The sequence below is a fragment of the Carassius gibelio genome, chromosome A15 (genome assembly GCF_023724105.1).
Source record: "Carassius gibelio isolate Cgi1373 ecotype wild population from Czech Republic chromosome A15, carGib1.2-hapl.c, whole genome shotgun sequence".
In the NCBI taxonomy this organism is placed as follows: domain Eukaryota; kingdom Metazoa; phylum Chordata; class Actinopteri; order Cypriniformes; family Cyprinidae; genus Carassius; species Carassius gibelio.
This window is the reverse complement of record NC_068385.1, coordinates 6,113,882-6,129,543: the sequence shown is the minus strand read 5'-3', so window position 1 is coordinate 6,129,543 and position 15,662 is coordinate 6,113,882. Positions and strand designations below refer to the sequence as shown.

Genomic DNA, 15,662 nt, shown 5'->3' with positions numbered 1-15,662 from the left:
ACACACACACACTGTAGAAACTCTCTGTATGACAGTTAATGTTAACTTGATTAACTTAATATAAACTAATTCAGTGCCTTAAATCATTTTGAAAGAATGACTCAAATAAATGATTTAGATTATTTGTTAATTTTCTTTCACATTTTAAATTTAAGTTGATTTTTGTTTAGAAAACAAAAACATAAAAAATTAATTTACTGTATAATGTGGAATGTCATCTTGAGTGAATCTTGGATGAATAAATCAAAAGCAGCACTGACTTAATGAAATATTGACTAGTGTCTGTGGATATAAAAGCACAAAAGACTGCTATTTAAATCTAAAGTTTGTATTTTCTGCTCGTCTCTGAGTGAATGAATGTTGTGGTTCTTTCTGCTACACACACACTGAAGCAAGTGCTGGTGGTGTTTTCAGCATCTGTCGTCTCACTATGACATGAACACATGAGCTTCATCTTTAGAGCTGCTCTGAGCATCACTTCACAAGCATTTCACCATTTCACTTGAGAAAACTATCATATATACACAGACACTCAAAGTTCTTCAAAAGAAACTGTCAAAATAAAAGACCAGTTTAAAGATGCATTAAGTGATCTCTGAGAAACACTGCTGAAAGTGGATCACACCGAGCTCCAAAACACACTTCTAGTCTGTCACCAGTAAGGGGCGTGTCCACTCATGATGGGGGAGGGGCCTGCTGCAGAGTGTGTTTGTGAATTTGGGGGGCGGAGCTTCAAGATAGTGGTGTGATCTTTTGGGGGGCTGTTCCATAAACCAAGATTAGAGTATAAGCCAGGCTTATTTCGGTTAGTCAGGCTTATTTTTGGTAGATTCGGTTTCATAAATCAAACTTAAAAAAGTTCAAACTCAGTTCCCCCGGCAACTTATGCTGGCAAATTAACCTGGTCCGGGGCAGGCTAACTGTCAGGCTAAGTCTGAGTTCAGACTTAACGAGCATACCATTTATACTCACCTGCTGGTATTTCGATGTCATTTTATTTTACTTAACCACTATTAATATTTTTTTTTTAAATATAAATAAATAAGGAAATGTACTTTACTAATAAATGTAAGAAATTATAAGGTATAAATACACTAAGAAATGTTCAAAACTTGTGTGTTTAATTGGTGAGTTTGGTTAATGAGTTTGGTAATTAATTAAAAGTATATAAATAGGGAGCTGAACTCGTCTCCAAACTTAATCATGGCATGTCCTTTCATAGAAGAGGTGGTGGATGAGGGAGCTATAGTCTTGCGGAGGGCATTTCAAAGAGAGAGAACTTTCAGAGACAGGTCAGACCCATTGGCTTTTAATGACAGCTACCTGTATGAGCGATATAGGTTCTCAAGAGATGGGATTGCGTATATTTGTAGATTACTAAGCCCATACATTGCAAATAATACACACCGCAACAGAGCGCTCACAGTCCCACAGATGGTGTGCATTGCACTTCGCTTTTTTGCCAGTGGAACATTTTTGTACACAGTTGGAGATGCAGAGAATATCAGCAAAGCATCAGTTTGCCGCTCTGTACGAACTGTGTACCTTTCTTTAAAAAGACTACTCAATGTGTTCATCACATTCCCTGGCCACAAAGCTATTCGTACCATTAAACATACCTTTTATGGAATAGCTGGTAAGTTCAAATAACTATAAAACATGGAAATATTTCTTGACTGTTGATTTTACATGGGAAAATTTAAAAAAATAATTTTCCTAGGTTTCCCAAATGTTATCGGTGCATTGGACTGCACCCATGTGCGTATTAAGTGTCCGTCTGGTCCACATGAAGCGGACTTTGTGAATAGGAAATCAGTACACAGCATCAATGTACAGGTACTGTCCCACTGAGATGATATTGAAGGCTATGCTCTAGCACTGAGTGTTCTGTACTAAGCTGGGCACCAGTGTTTAGTTCATTGCAATTAAAATGTAGTGACCTACAGGTTTAAATTTATTTTAGATGATTAGTGATGCAGATTGCATCATCACAAATGTAGAGGCCAAATGGCCAGGCTCTGTGCATGACTCCAGAATCTTTAGAGCCTCATCTCTCTACCAGCAACTAGCAAGAGGTATGCTAGTAATCACTTAAAATTGCAAAAAGTCTTATAAAAAGAAAAAAAAACATTATATATCTATATATTCATTCTGTCTATGCAGGAGAATTCTCAGGAGTTTTGCTGGGAGACAAGGGATACCCATGCCTGCCTTACCTCTTGACTCCCTATCAGGAGCCCCAGACAGAGGCACAGCACCACTACAACATTGCCCATGCACGCACAAGAGGTCGTATAGAGATGGCATTTGGGCTGATAAAGTCAAGGTTTCAGTGCCTGAAGCACCTCAGAGTGACTCCACCTAGGGCATGTGACATTGTAGTTGCTTGTGTAGTGCTCCATGACATGCTTGTCTGAGGAGAGAGAGGCAACCAAGGATTGCTGAAGAGGAAGACTGGGGCAATGAGGCAGTATTGGAAGAAAACGAAACAGGCAGACTTATACGAGACACATATGCAAATAATTATTTTGCTTAATATGATCTAAACCATGTGTAGCCTTTAAAATGTTCCACTGGCCCCTCAACTTTCTCCTTAGTTGAACAAACACACAGAAGTCAAAGTATATAATGTGATTTGTCTTTATTCAGAGTGAATCTGCCTGTTAGGGGTGAAAACACACAAATAAATGTTGTGGAAAGTGATCAAAAAGGTCTTTTTTTTTTCCTTTTCCTTTTTTAAAAATGGTAGTTCTACTTGCATTTTTCTGTAGCTGTTGAATTTCCAGCTCCAACTTCCTCATCTTCAGTTTTTTATACTGGATGTCGATATCAATCGCTTCCATTTGTTTAAGGAGGTAGCGTTTATACACTCCTTTTATGTTTTCTGGGTTCTGTAGCAACATAGATTTAAGTTATTTCATTGAATACTCTTGTCACATTGTTTTCATTTCTTAATACTCACTTTGTCACATGTGGTCCCAGACTGAGAGGGCTCTAGAACAGTGTCAGCATCCTGAAAACACATTATGATCATTTTATCACACAAGTACACTTTTTTTATATTCAATAAAGTATCACATGGAACCTGTGACTACCTCAGGCCTCCTTGAACATACAGACACAGTCTCCTCATCCTCCTCAACTCCCATCACTTCTCCCTGTGACCACTGATTAAACTCAGTTAAAATCATTAGCTTACATGTCTTTTTAAAAGGTCTCATACTCACAGGCAACATGATGTCTGGTGGATCCATACAGCATACAGAATCTTGATAGAAAAAATATATATTTTTTTTACCAAAATGCACCATTACAGTAGCACAAGTACTTCTACGTGACATTACTGCTATGATGTACTTAGGTTTACAATGCTTAAGGAAGGAGGAAATCAGTTAGTCAGGAAGGAATAATGCTAATAAAACACACACACCTTTTATATACTCACTCCTTATACTACGTGATATCATTTTAGATGATGTCCCCCCCTCTATTCCCTCAAGGACGGGCCTCCCTTTATTAATTTCCAAAGCCAGCTCCTCTGCAGGAGTGAAGCTGGCTGGTGGTGGCCCTCCCCCAGTGCCAGCAACCTCAGTCTTCTTTTTGGTCGCTGCAATTAAAAAAAAAATACATAAAAAAAAACCCTGAATAGTTGTAACTTCAAGCTGACATTGATTACATCTATACATCCCATTAGATTTACTTACCATTCTGAACTATATTTTTATATTTTATTTTCACCTGCTGCCAGGTTCTTTTTCCTTCACTTAAGTTGCTGCTGCGTGAAAGCAATTAACGTTACTGTTATTCACACACAAACTTTGCAATGTATTGTGACACACATTCAATGTTGATAAATTATTTTAAATAACTTACACCGCTACTTACGCATTGAGACGATCAGCAATTTCCTGCCAACCTTTCTCTCTTGCTTTATTTATTGCCGCTGTATTGCCTTTTTTGGTGATGACATCTTTAAATTCTTCATATGTTTCCAATAGCAAACGCTGTTCCGTTGCCGTGAACATCGCTGCTCTATCTTTTCCTTTTGTTGCCATGGTAGCCCACAGTAAATCGATTGACCCATGCTCGACTTTTCAGGACTTTTAAACAATGGCGTGCACGCGCAATTATCTAGACTATTTAAACCTGACTCAAATTAGTAAAATCACATGATCCTCAACTTACTGTTATGGAACCAATTTAAGCGCGGATGTTTAGCTCGGCTCATTCAAGTCAGGTTTTGGATTTTAATCCCCGCTTTTCTAAGATGCTTTTATGGAACAGCCCCCAGGTAGGAGTGTGTTTGTTTTGGTCATTTTAGATATCAACAGCTTTTCTCAGAAATCATTTGCTGCACCTTAAGTTGAAAACATTTTGACAGAAATATATTACTACTGTACATTCTTGTCAAAGTATGAATTAATACATTTATTAAATCATAACTTTTTAAAGGAATATTCACACCATTTATCTTCTGTGTTTTAATTTTAATAGTAAATCTGTTACATTTTCATTTGAGTACATTTTAAAAGTTAATGTTTCACGCCTTCACGTGATTACCACCATTTTTGATAAAACATTTGTATTCAATAATCCAGAATTTTTTTTAAAACATACAACACAGAATTTCTAAAAATGCATACATACATATATACAGAGTTCCACAGGGCCCTATTATTGTAAAAAAAAATAATAATAATAAAATTGTTGTTGTTATGATTTCAATTAATTAGACATGCTTTAAGATTTCTACAATTTAATTTAACCATTAAAACAGAGTCCAGAATAATTAATACAAGGAGCAAAAAAAGAGTTAATTTTTTTAATCAAAGTTCCAATGGCATCTGAAAGTATAAATTGCTCTAATCATGCGCTCAATCACGGCCATAATTATGAGCGAGTCTTTGTATTTTGCCGGAACAACACTCAGAACTATGTCTTGTCAGGACTGTCATCAGAAGAATCTGTCTACAGTAGAGCTGCAAACACTAAAGTAACTGAACAGTCTTGTTGTTGTGTTGTGTGTCTATTTTTTGTAAATATATTTTATTGAAATAAAGTCATTCTAAAAACATTTGTAAGAATACAACAAATCTTAAAACTTAAACCTATAAAAGTTACCAAATGTTCATATAATAATCCCTGATCGAATTATAGTCCTATTTAAGCTGTTCATCCCTGTCCCGAACGCTAACCTTTCTTTACTGATTAAGATGAGGGTCAGTTTGGAGGACACACTTAACTGATGTTTTTAGTGCACTTCACCAAACCCACACAACAAAAGAATCAAAGAATCAGGTGAAACCCAGTAAACCTTGAGATTATTACTTGTGACTTTAGAACAAAAAAATAGACATGAGCACATGTATAAAACTAAATTAAACAGCACTCCCTTAAAAAAATTCTGATTTCATTAAACATTTTCATATTATTATTATTATTATTATTATTATAAATTATCATTTTAATTAAATATTGACTAACTTTCAAAACTTTATGGTTTATTTCTGCTATTGTAGGCTCATTTAGTAAATGTAAGTAATTAATTTGGTCAAGCTCAGGCTGAGTGCTGGTCGTGCTTCTTCAGAAACAGAGCCACAAACAAAGTTACAAAAATGCTGTGCACAACTCCACGAGAAACATGGTCTTGCACACTCATCGTCAGACTAATTATAACAAGACATAAGGAAAATATCCTGAAAGACTTATTTATCTTGTGTTTATATTTAAAAGAAAGTTAAACATTCTTCATTTAGACCCTAACAAACACGTTCAGTATATGTCATATTATGCTCTGCACATTACACATCTCCACAGAATTCATTATTGTGTTCATATATTTCTATTGTAGCAGTGTTAACACGTGCAGTTATAATCGAGTTACAGTTCAGTGGGTTTTTGCAAAGTCAAGCTACAATCTTCATCTCTCTGTTCATGTAAACATCACACAATACATAATCGAATATTATTTAAAGTACACCGCACATTACCTCTGTCTTTCAGAGCATGTGTACAATGATGAGGCCGACTGTTAAATACATGAATACATATCAGATAAAGAAAAACTGCAATCACAGTATCTAGTTTGGTTAGTTGAACTTCAGAAAAAAGTAACTGTGTCATTTATTTGACAAATTAAAAAGTGAATAATTGTTTTAGTCTGTTTAGTCTGACTAGCATCACACATGTAAAGTGCACGTGAATGTGACACAAGACACAATACTTGACTTTAATGGAGCTGTATGTTAAGTGTTCACTGTCATGATAGTCAGCACACAAACACGTCTGAACAGAACAGAAACTGTCTGACCCAGATTCACCTTCATATCAACTGAATATGTGCCAGTTACATGTATTTTAAATTAGAATTTTAAGGAAATTATTTAAATTACTCACACTTTAATAAGTTTAGATTTCACACTTTACACTTTACTATTTATTCACTTTAGGATTATATTTACAACACATTCTACACAGTTGGCAACTAGAACTAAAATACAAAGTGCAATTGAATCTTTTCAAATCATTCCATCAGCTCTCAGTATTTTTGTTCATACTGTACATTGAACATTAAAGTGATAATTATTTGTGTCTCCACAGGTTTTATTTGACGAGTGAACCTGCTGTAAAGTTTCTACTGGAACTGATAGTTTCAGCATCAGAGTTTGATGCAAATCAAGGAGAAAATTACACTGAACTATTAACATCTGTGTGCAGCTACACATCTTTCCCTTTTGACAAGGATTATTTTGATGATTCTGATTGTCAGATTGATCAGTGTGATTTCCTGCTGGATCTGTGTTCACATGTGAAGGACTATGAGACTCAAACAGGCAGGAGTGTCCTTCCAGCATTACAGCCAATTTATCAGTCAGCTCCTGCAGTCTGGAGAATAGATCTCTCAGAGAGAAAGAGCTCCATCCTCCTAGAAGTGCTGAAACTCCAAACAGAGAAGAAACCAGTAGAGCTGAGAGACTGGACAGATGAAGAGAGAGAAGTGAAGGGATTCCTGCAGTGTCTGCCCTACATCTCACAGCTGAGGTGAGACTTTCTGTGTTTGTTTCTCTGTGCTTCTTGTTTGTTCTGTGAACAGTGTGATTGTGTTCATCTGTTTTCAGCACACACTGATGTGATGTAACACACAGGACACAACAGCTCTACTGTCATGATAGTCAGAACACAAACACACTGTAGAAACTCTCTGTATGACAGTTAATATTAACTAAATTAACTTAATATAAACTAATTCAGTGCCTTAAATCATTTTGAAAGAATGACTCAAATAAATGATTTAGATTATTTGTTAATTTTCTTTCACATTTTAAATTTAAGTTGATTTTTGTTTAGAAAACAAAAACATAAAAAATTAATTTACTGTATAATGTGGAATGTCATCTTGAGTAAATCTTGGATGAATAAATCAAAAGCAGCACTGACTTAATGAAATATTGACTAGTGTCTGTGGATATAAAAGCACAAAAGACTGCTATTTAAATCTAAAGTTTGTATGTTCTGCTCGTCTCTGAGTGAATGAATGTTGTGGTTCCTTCTGCTACACACACACTGAAGCAAGTGCTGGTGGTGTTTTCAGCATCTGTCGTCTCACTATGACATGAACACATGAACTTCATCTTTAGAGCTGCTCTGAGCATCACTTCACAAGCATTTCAGCATTTCACTTGAGAAAACTATCATATATACACAGACACTCAAAGTTCTTCAAAAGAAACTGTCAAAATAAAAGACCAGTTTAAAGATGCATTAAGTGATCTCTGAGAAACACTGCTGAAAGTGGATCACACCGAGCACCAAAACACAATTCTAGTCTGTCACCAGTAAGGGGCGTGTCCACTCATGATGGGGGAGGGGCCTGCTGCAGAGTGTGTTTGTGAATTTGGGGGCGGAGCTTCAAGATAGTGTGTGATCTTTTGGGTAGGAGTGTGTTTGTTTTGGTCATTTTAGATATCAACAGCTTTTCTCAGAAATCATTTGCTGCACCTTAAGTTGAAAACATTTTGACAGAAATATATTACTACTGTACATTCTTGTCAAAGTATGAATTAATACATTTATTAAATCATAACTTTTTAAAGGAATATTCACACCATTTATCTTCTGTGTTTTAATTTTAATAGTAAATCTGTTACATTTTCATTTGAGTACATTTTAAAAGTTAATGTTTCACGCCTTCACGTGATTACCACCATTTTTGATAAAACATTTGTATTCAATAATCCAGAATTTTTTTTAAAACATACAACACAGAATTTCTAAAAATGCATACATACATATATACAGAGTTCCACAGGGCCCTATTATTGTAAAAAAAAAAAATAATAATAAAATTGTTGTTGTTATGATTTCAATTAATTAGACATGCTTTAAGATTTCTACAATTTAATTTAACCATTAAAACAAAGTCCAGAATAATTAATACAAGGAGCAAAAAAAGAGTTAATTTTTTTAACCAAAGTTCCAATGGCATCTGAAAGTATAAATTGCTCTAATCATGCGCTCAATCACGGCCATAATTATGAGAGAGTCCTTGTATTTTTCCGGAACAACACTCAGAACTATGTCTTGTCAGGACTGTCATCAGGAGAATCTGTCTACAGTAGAGCTGCAAACACTAAAGTAACTGAACAGTCTTGTTGTTGTGTTGTGTGTCTATTTTTTGTAAATATATTTTATTGAAATAAAGTCATTCTAAAAACATTTGTAAGAATACAACAAATCTTAAAACTTAAACCTATAAAAGTTACCAAATGTTCATATAATAATCCCTGATCGAATTATAGTCCTATTTAAGCTGTTCATCCCTGTCCCGAACACTAACCTTTCTTTACTGATTAAGATGAGGGTCAGTTTGGAGGACACACTTAACTGATGTTTTTAGTGCACTTCACCAAACCCACACAACAAAAGAATCAAAGAATCAGGTGAAACCCAGTAAACCTTGAGATTATTACTTGTGACATTAGAACAAAAAAATAGACATGAGCACATGTATAAAACTAAATTAAACAGCACTCCCTTAAAAAAATTCTGATTTCATTAAACATTTTCATATTATTATTATTATTATTATTATTATTATAAATTATCATTTTAATTAAATATTGACTAACTTTCAAAACTTTATGGTTTATTTCTGCTATTGTAGGCTCATTTAGTAAATGTAAGTAATTAATTTGGTCAAGCTCAGGCTGAGTGCTGGTCGTGCTTCTTCAGAAACAGAGCCACAAACAAAGTTACAAAAATGCTGTGCACAACTCCACGAGAAACATGGTCTTGCACACTCATCGTCAGACTAATTATAACAAGACATAAGGAAAATATCCTGAAAGACTTATTTATCTTGTGTTTATATTTAAAAGAAAGTTAAACATTCTTCATTTAGACCCTAACAAACACGTACAGTATATGTCATATTATGCTCTGCGCATTACACATCTCCACAGAATTCATGATTGTGTTCATATATTTCTATTGTAGCAGTGTTAACACGTGCAGTTATAATCGAGTTACAGTTCAGTGAGTTTTTGCAAAGTCAAGCTACAATCTTCATCTCTCTGTTCATGTAAACATTACACAATACATAATCGAATATTATTAAAAGTACACCGCACATTACCTCTGTCTTTCAGAGCATGTGTACAATGATGAGGACGACTGTTAAATACATGAATACATATCAGATAAAGAAAAACTGCAATCACAGTATCTAGTTTGGTTAGTTGAACTTCAGAAAAAAGTAACTGTGTCATTTATTTGACAAATTAAAAAGTTAATAATTGTTTTAGTCTGTTTAGTCTGACTAGCATCACACATGTAAAGTGCAAGTGAATGTAACACAAGACACAATACTTGACTTTAATGGAGCTGTATATTAAGTGTTCACTGTCATGATAGTCAGCACACAAACACAACGTCTGAACAGAACAGAAACTGTCTGACCCAGATTCACCTTCATATCAACTGAATATGTGCCAGTTACATGTATTTTAAATTAGAATTTTAAGGAAATTATTTAAATTACTCACACTTTAATAAGTTTAGATTTCACACTTTACTATTTATTCACTTTAGGATTATATTTACAACACAGACTACACAGTCGGCAACTAGAACTAAAATACAAAGTGCAATTGAATCTTTTCAAATCATTCCATCAGCTCTCAGTATTTTTGTTCATACTGTACATTGAACATTAAAGTGATAATTATTTGTGTCTCCACAGGTTTTATTTGACGAGTGAACCTGCTGTAAAGTTTCTACTGGAACTGATTGTTTCAGCATCAGAGTTTGATGCAAATCAAGGAGAAAATTACACTGAACTATTAACATCTGTGTGCAGCTACACATCTTTCCCTTTTGACAAGGATTATTTTGATGATTCTGATTGTCAGATTGATCAGTGTGATTTCCTGCTGGATCTGTATTCACATGTGAAGGACTATGAGACTCAAACAGGCAGGAGTGTCCTTCCAGCATTACAGCCAATTTATCAGTCAGCTCCTGCAGTCTGGAGAATAGATCTCTCAGAGAGAAAGAGCTCCATCCTCCTAGAAGTGCTGAAACTCCAAACAGAGAAGAAACCAGTAGAGCTGAGAGACTGGACAGATGAAGAGAGTGAAGTGAAGGGATTCCTGCAGTGTCTGCCCTACATCTCACAGCTGAGGTGAGACTTTCTGTGTTTGTTTCTCTGTGCTTCTTGTTTGTTCTGTGAACAGTGTGATTGTGTTCATCTGTTTTCAGCACACACTGATGTGATGTAACACACAGGACACAACAGCTCTACTGTCATGATAGTCAGAACACAAACACACTGTAGAAACTCTCTGTATGACAGTTAATATTAACTAAATTAACTTAATATAAACTAATTCAGTGCCTTAAATCATTTTGAAAGAATGACTCAAATAAATGATTTAGATTATTTGTTAATTTTCTTTCACATTTTAAATTTAAGTTGATTTTTGTTTAGAAAACAAAAACATAAAAAATTAATTTACTGTATAATGTGGAATGTCATCTTGAGTAAATCTTGGATGAATAAATCAAAAGCAGCACTGACTTAATGAAATATTGACTAGTGTCTGTGGATATAAAAGCACAAAAGACTGCTATTTAAATCTAAAGTTTGTATTTTCTGCTCGTCTCTGAGTGAATGAATGTTGTGGTTCCTTCTGCTACACACACACTGAAGCAAGTGCTGGTGGTGTTTTCAGCATCTGTCGTCTCACTATGACATGAACACATGAGCTTCATCTTTAGAGCTGCTCTGAGCATCACTTCACAAGCATTTCAGCATTTCACTTGAGAAAACTATCATATATACACAGACACTCAAAGTTCTTCAAAAGAAACTGTCAAAATAAAAGACCAGTTTAAAGATGCATTAAGTGATCTCTGAGAAACACTGCTGAAAGTGGATCACACCGAGCACCAAAACACAATTCTAGTCTGTCACCAGTAAGGGGCGTGTCCACTCATGATGGGGGAGGGGCCTGCTGCAGAGTGTGTTTGTGAATTTGGGGGCGGAGCTTCAAGATAGTGTGTGATCTTTTGGGTAGGAGTGTGTTTGTTTTGGTCATTTTAGATATCAACAGCTTTTCTCAGAAATCATTTGCTGCACCTTAAGTTGAAAACATTTTGACAGAAATATATTACTACTGTACATTCTTGTCAAAGTATGAATTAATAATACATTTATTAAATCATAACTTTTTAAAGAAATATTCACACCATTTATCTTCTGTGTTTTAATTTTATTAGTAAATCTGTTACATTTTCATTTGTTTCACGCCTTCATGTGATTACCACCATTTTTGATAAAACATTTGTATTCAATAATCCAGAATTTTTTTTAAAACATACAACACAGAATTTCTAAAAATGCATACATACATATATACAGAGTTCCACAGGGCCCTATTATTGTAAAAAAAAAAATAATAATAATAATAAAATTGTTGTTGTTATGATTTCAATTAATTAGACATGCTTTAAGATTTCTACAATTTAATTTAACCATTAAAACAAAGTCCAGAATAATTAATACAAGGAGCAAAAAAAGAGTTAATTTTTTTAACCAAAGTTCCAATGGCATCTGAAAGTATAAATTGCTCTAATCATGCGCTCAATCACGGCCATAATTATGAGCGAGTCTTTGTATTTTTCCGGAACAACACTCAGAACTATGTCTTGTCAGGACTGTCATCAGAAGAATCTGTCTACAGTAGAGCTGCAAACACTAAAGTAACTGAACAGTCTTGTTGTTGTGTTGTGTGTCTATTTTTTGTAAATATATTTTATTGAAATAAAGTCATTCTAAAAACATTTGTAAGAATACAATAAATCTTAAAACTTAAACCTATAAAAGTTACCAAATGTTCATATAATAATCCCTGATCGAATTATAGTCCTATTTAAGCTGTTCATCCCTGTCCCGAACACTAATCTTTCTTTACTGATTAAGATGAGGGTCAGTTTGGAGGACACACTTAACTGATGTTTTTAGTGCACTTCACCAAACCCACACAACAAAAGAATCAAAGAATCAGGTGAAACCCAGTAAATCTTGAGATTATTACTTGTGACATTAGAACAAAAAAATAGACATGAGCACATGTATAAAACTAAATTAAACAGCACTCCCTTAAAAAAATTCTGATTTCATTAAACATTCTCATATTATTATTATTATTATTATAAATTATCATTTTAATTAAATATTGACTAACTTTCAAAACTTTATGGTTTATTTCTGCTATTGTAGGCTCATTTAGTAAATGTAAGTAATTAATTTGGTCAAGCTCAGGCTGAGTGCTGGTCGTGCTTCTTCAGAAACAGAGCCACAAACAAAGTTACAAAAATGCTGTGCACAACTCCACGAGAAACATGGTCTTGCACACTCATCGTCAGACTAATTATAACAAGACATAAGGAAAATATCCTGAAAGACTTATTTATCTTATGTTTATATTTAAAAGAAAGTTAAACATTCTTCATTCAGACCCTAACAAACACGTACAGTATATGTCATATTATGCTCTGCGCATTACACATCTCCACAGAATTCATGATTGTGTTCATATATTTCTATTGTAGCAGTGTTAACACGTGCAGTTATAATCGAGTTACAGTTCAGTGAGTTTTTGCAAAGTCAAGCTACAATCTTCATCTCTCTGTTCATGTAAACATTACACAATACATAATCGAATATTATTAAAAGTACACCGCACATTACCTCTGTCTTTCAGAGCATGTGCACAATGATGAGGACGACTGTTAAATACATGAATACATATCAGATAAAGAAAAACTGCAATCACAGTATCTAGTTTGGTTAGTTGAACTTCAGAAAAAAGTAACTGTGTCATTTATTTGACAAATTAAAAAGTGAATAATTGTTTTAGTCTGTTTAGTCTGACTAGCATCACACATGTAAAGTGCACGTGAATGTAACACAAGACACAATACTTGACTTTAATGGAGCTGTATGTTAAGTGTTCACTGTCATGATAGTCAGCACACAAACACGTCTGAACAGAACAGAAACTGTCTGACCCAGATTCACCTTCATATCAACTGAATATGTGCCAGTTACATGTATTTTAAATTAGAATTTTAAGGAAATTATTTAAATTACTCACACTTTAATAAGTTTAGATTTCACACTTTACACTTTACTATTTATTCACTTTAGGATTATATTTACAACACAGACTACACAGTCGGCAACTAGAACTAAAATACAAAGTGCAATTGAATCTTTTCAAATCATTCCATCAGCTCTCATATTTGTTTTATATTTAAATGATTTAATTAATCACCTGCAGTATTTTTGTTCATACTGTACATTGAACATTAAAGTGATAATTATTTGTGTCTCCACAGGTTTTATTTGACGAGTGAACCTGCTGTAAAGTTTCTACTGGAACTGATTGTTTCAGCATCAGAGATTGATGCAAATCAAGGAGAAAATTACACTGAACTATTAACATCTGTGTGCAGCTACACATCTTTCCCTTTTAATGAGGATTATTTTGATGATTCTGATTGTCAGATTGATCAGTGTGATTTCCTGCTGGATCTGTGTTCACATGTGAAGGACTATGAGACTCAAACAGGCAGGAGTGTCCTTCCAGCATTACAGCCAATTTATCAGTCAGCTCCTGCAGTCTGGAGCATAGATCTCTCAGAGAGAAAGAGCTCCATCCTCCTAGAAGTGCTGAAACTCCAAACAGAGAAGAAACCAGTAAAGCTGAGAGACTGGACAGATGAAGAGAGAGAAGTGAAGGGATTCCTGCAGTGTCTGCCCTACATCTCACAGCTGAGGTGAGACTTTCTGTGTTTGTTTCTCTGTGCTTCTTGTTTGTTCTGTGAACAGTGTGATTGTGTTCATCTGTTTTCAGCACACACTGATGTGATGTAACACACAGGACACAACAGCTCTACTGTCATGATAGTCAGAACACAAACACACTGTAGAAACTCTCTGTATGACAGTTAATGTTAACTTGATTAACTTAATATAAACTAATTCAGTGCCTTAAATCATTTTGAAAGAATGACTCAAATAAATGATTTAGATTATTTGTTAATTTTCTTTCACATTTTAAATTTAAGTTGATTTTTGTTTAGAAAACAAAAACATAAAAAATTAATTTACTGTATAATGTGGAATGTCATCTTGAGTAAATCTTGGTTGAATAAATCAAAAGCAGCACTGACTTAATGAAATATTGACTAGTGTCTGTGGATATAAAAACACAAAAGACTGCTATTTAAATCTAAAGTTTGTATTTTCTGCTCGTCTCTGAGTGAATGAATGTTGTGGTTCCTTCTGCTACACACACACTGAACCAAGTGCTGGTGGTGTTTTCAGCATCTGTCGTCTCACTATGACATGAACACATGAGCTTCATCTTTAGAGCTGCTCTGAGCATCACTTCACAAGCATTTCACCATTTCACTTGAGAAAACTATCATATATACACAGACACTCAAAGTTCTTCAAAAGAAACTGTCAAAATAAAAGACCAGTTTAAAGATGCATTAAGTGATCTCTGAGAAACACTGCTGAAAGTGGATCACACCGAGCACCAAAACACAATTCTAGTCTGTCACCAGTAAGGGGCGTGTCCACTCATGATGGGGGAGGGGCCTGCTGCAGAGTGTGTTTGTGAATTTGGGGGCAGAGCTTCAAGATAGTGTGTGATCTTTTGGGTAGGAGTGTGTTTGTTTTGGTCATTTTAGATATCAACAGCTTTTCTCAGAAATCATTTGCTGCACCTTAAGTTGAAAACATTTTGACAGAAATATATTACTACTGTACATTCTTGTCAAAGTATGAATTAATAATACATTTATTAAATCATAACTTTTTAAAGAAATATTCACACCATTTATCTTCTGTGTTTTAATTTTAATAGTAAATCTGTTACATTTTCATTTGAGTACATTTTAAAAGTTAATGTTTCACGCCTTCACGTGATTACCACCATTTTTGATAAAACATTTGTATTCAATAATCCAGAATTTTTTTTAAAACATACAACACAGAATTTCTAAAAATGCATACATACATATATACAGAGTTCCATAGGGCCCTATTATTGTAAAGACATGCTTTAAGATTTCTACAATTTAATTTA

At 34.3% G+C, this 15,662-nt stretch overlaps 2 protein-coding genes and 1 long non-coding RNA gene across 6 annotated transcripts in view; 1 reads left to right on the top strand and 2 right to left on the bottom strand.

Annotated features, from left to right (window-relative positions):
- The window catches only part of LOC128029013 (uncharacterized), a 385,593-nt gene that overhangs the window by 256,758 nt on the left and 113,173 nt on the right, over nucleotides 1-15,662 (top strand). Inside the window, exons 46-48 of one of the 2 annotated variants that reach the window (XM_052616457.1) lie at nucleotides 6,770-7,041; nucleotides 10,241-10,681; nucleotides 13,903-14,343. In XM_052616457.1, coding sequence (XP_052472417.1) covers nucleotides 6,770-7,041; nucleotides 10,241-10,681; nucleotides 13,903-14,343 — 1,154 coding nt within the window. The remainder of the gene's footprint in view (nucleotides 1-6,769; nucleotides 7,042-10,240; nucleotides 10,682-13,902; nucleotides 14,344-15,662) is intronic. The other variant, XM_052616458.1, reaches the window with a different exon arrangement.
- Nucleotides 1-15,662, bottom strand: part of LOC128029018 (uncharacterized) — a 247,494-nt gene that overhangs the window by 120,527 nt on the left and 111,305 nt on the right. The window lies entirely within an intron of this gene.
- LOC128029015 (uncharacterized) lies at nucleotides 2,665-4,239 on the bottom strand. 3 transcript variants are annotated; one of them, XM_052616461.1, is made up of 6 exons: nucleotides 3,886-4,239; nucleotides 3,705-3,775; nucleotides 3,431-3,607; nucleotides 3,228-3,268; nucleotides 3,096-3,158; nucleotides 2,681-3,013 (listed from the first exon to the last, which is right to left on the bottom strand). In XM_052616461.1, exons 1-6 carry the CDS (start codon nucleotides 4,053-4,055, stop codon nucleotides 2,945-2,947), a joined length of 591 nt encoding a protein of 196 aa, XP_052472421.1. In that variant the 5' UTR covers nucleotides 4,056-4,239; the 3' UTR covers nucleotides 2,681-2,944. The 3 variants fall into 3 exon arrangements, 2 of the variants coding, with proteins under 2 accessions (XP_052472420.1, XP_052472421.1); XR_008187287.1 differs by having other exon boundaries at nucleotides 2,665-2,891; nucleotides 2,963-3,268; XM_052616460.1 differs by having other exon boundaries at nucleotides 2,679-3,013; nucleotides 3,096-3,268.

What these genes read in the sequence shown, in the direction of transcription:
- LOC128029015 (XM_052616460.1), bottom strand. Translation starts at nt 4,055, where the DNA reads ATGGCAACAAAAGGAAAAGATAGAGCAGCGATGTTCACGGCAACGGAA. An exon ending in ATTGCTGATCGTCTCAATGC is followed by an intron (nt 3,776 to 3,885) that starts GTAAGTAGCGGT and finishes GCTTTCACGCAG; the next exon opens with CAGCAACTTAAGTGAAGGAA. An exon ending in TATGTTCAAGGAGGCCTGAG is followed by an intron (nt 3,014 to 3,095) that starts GTAGTCACAGGT and finishes ATGTGTTTTCAG; the next exon opens with GATGCTGACACTGTTCTAGA.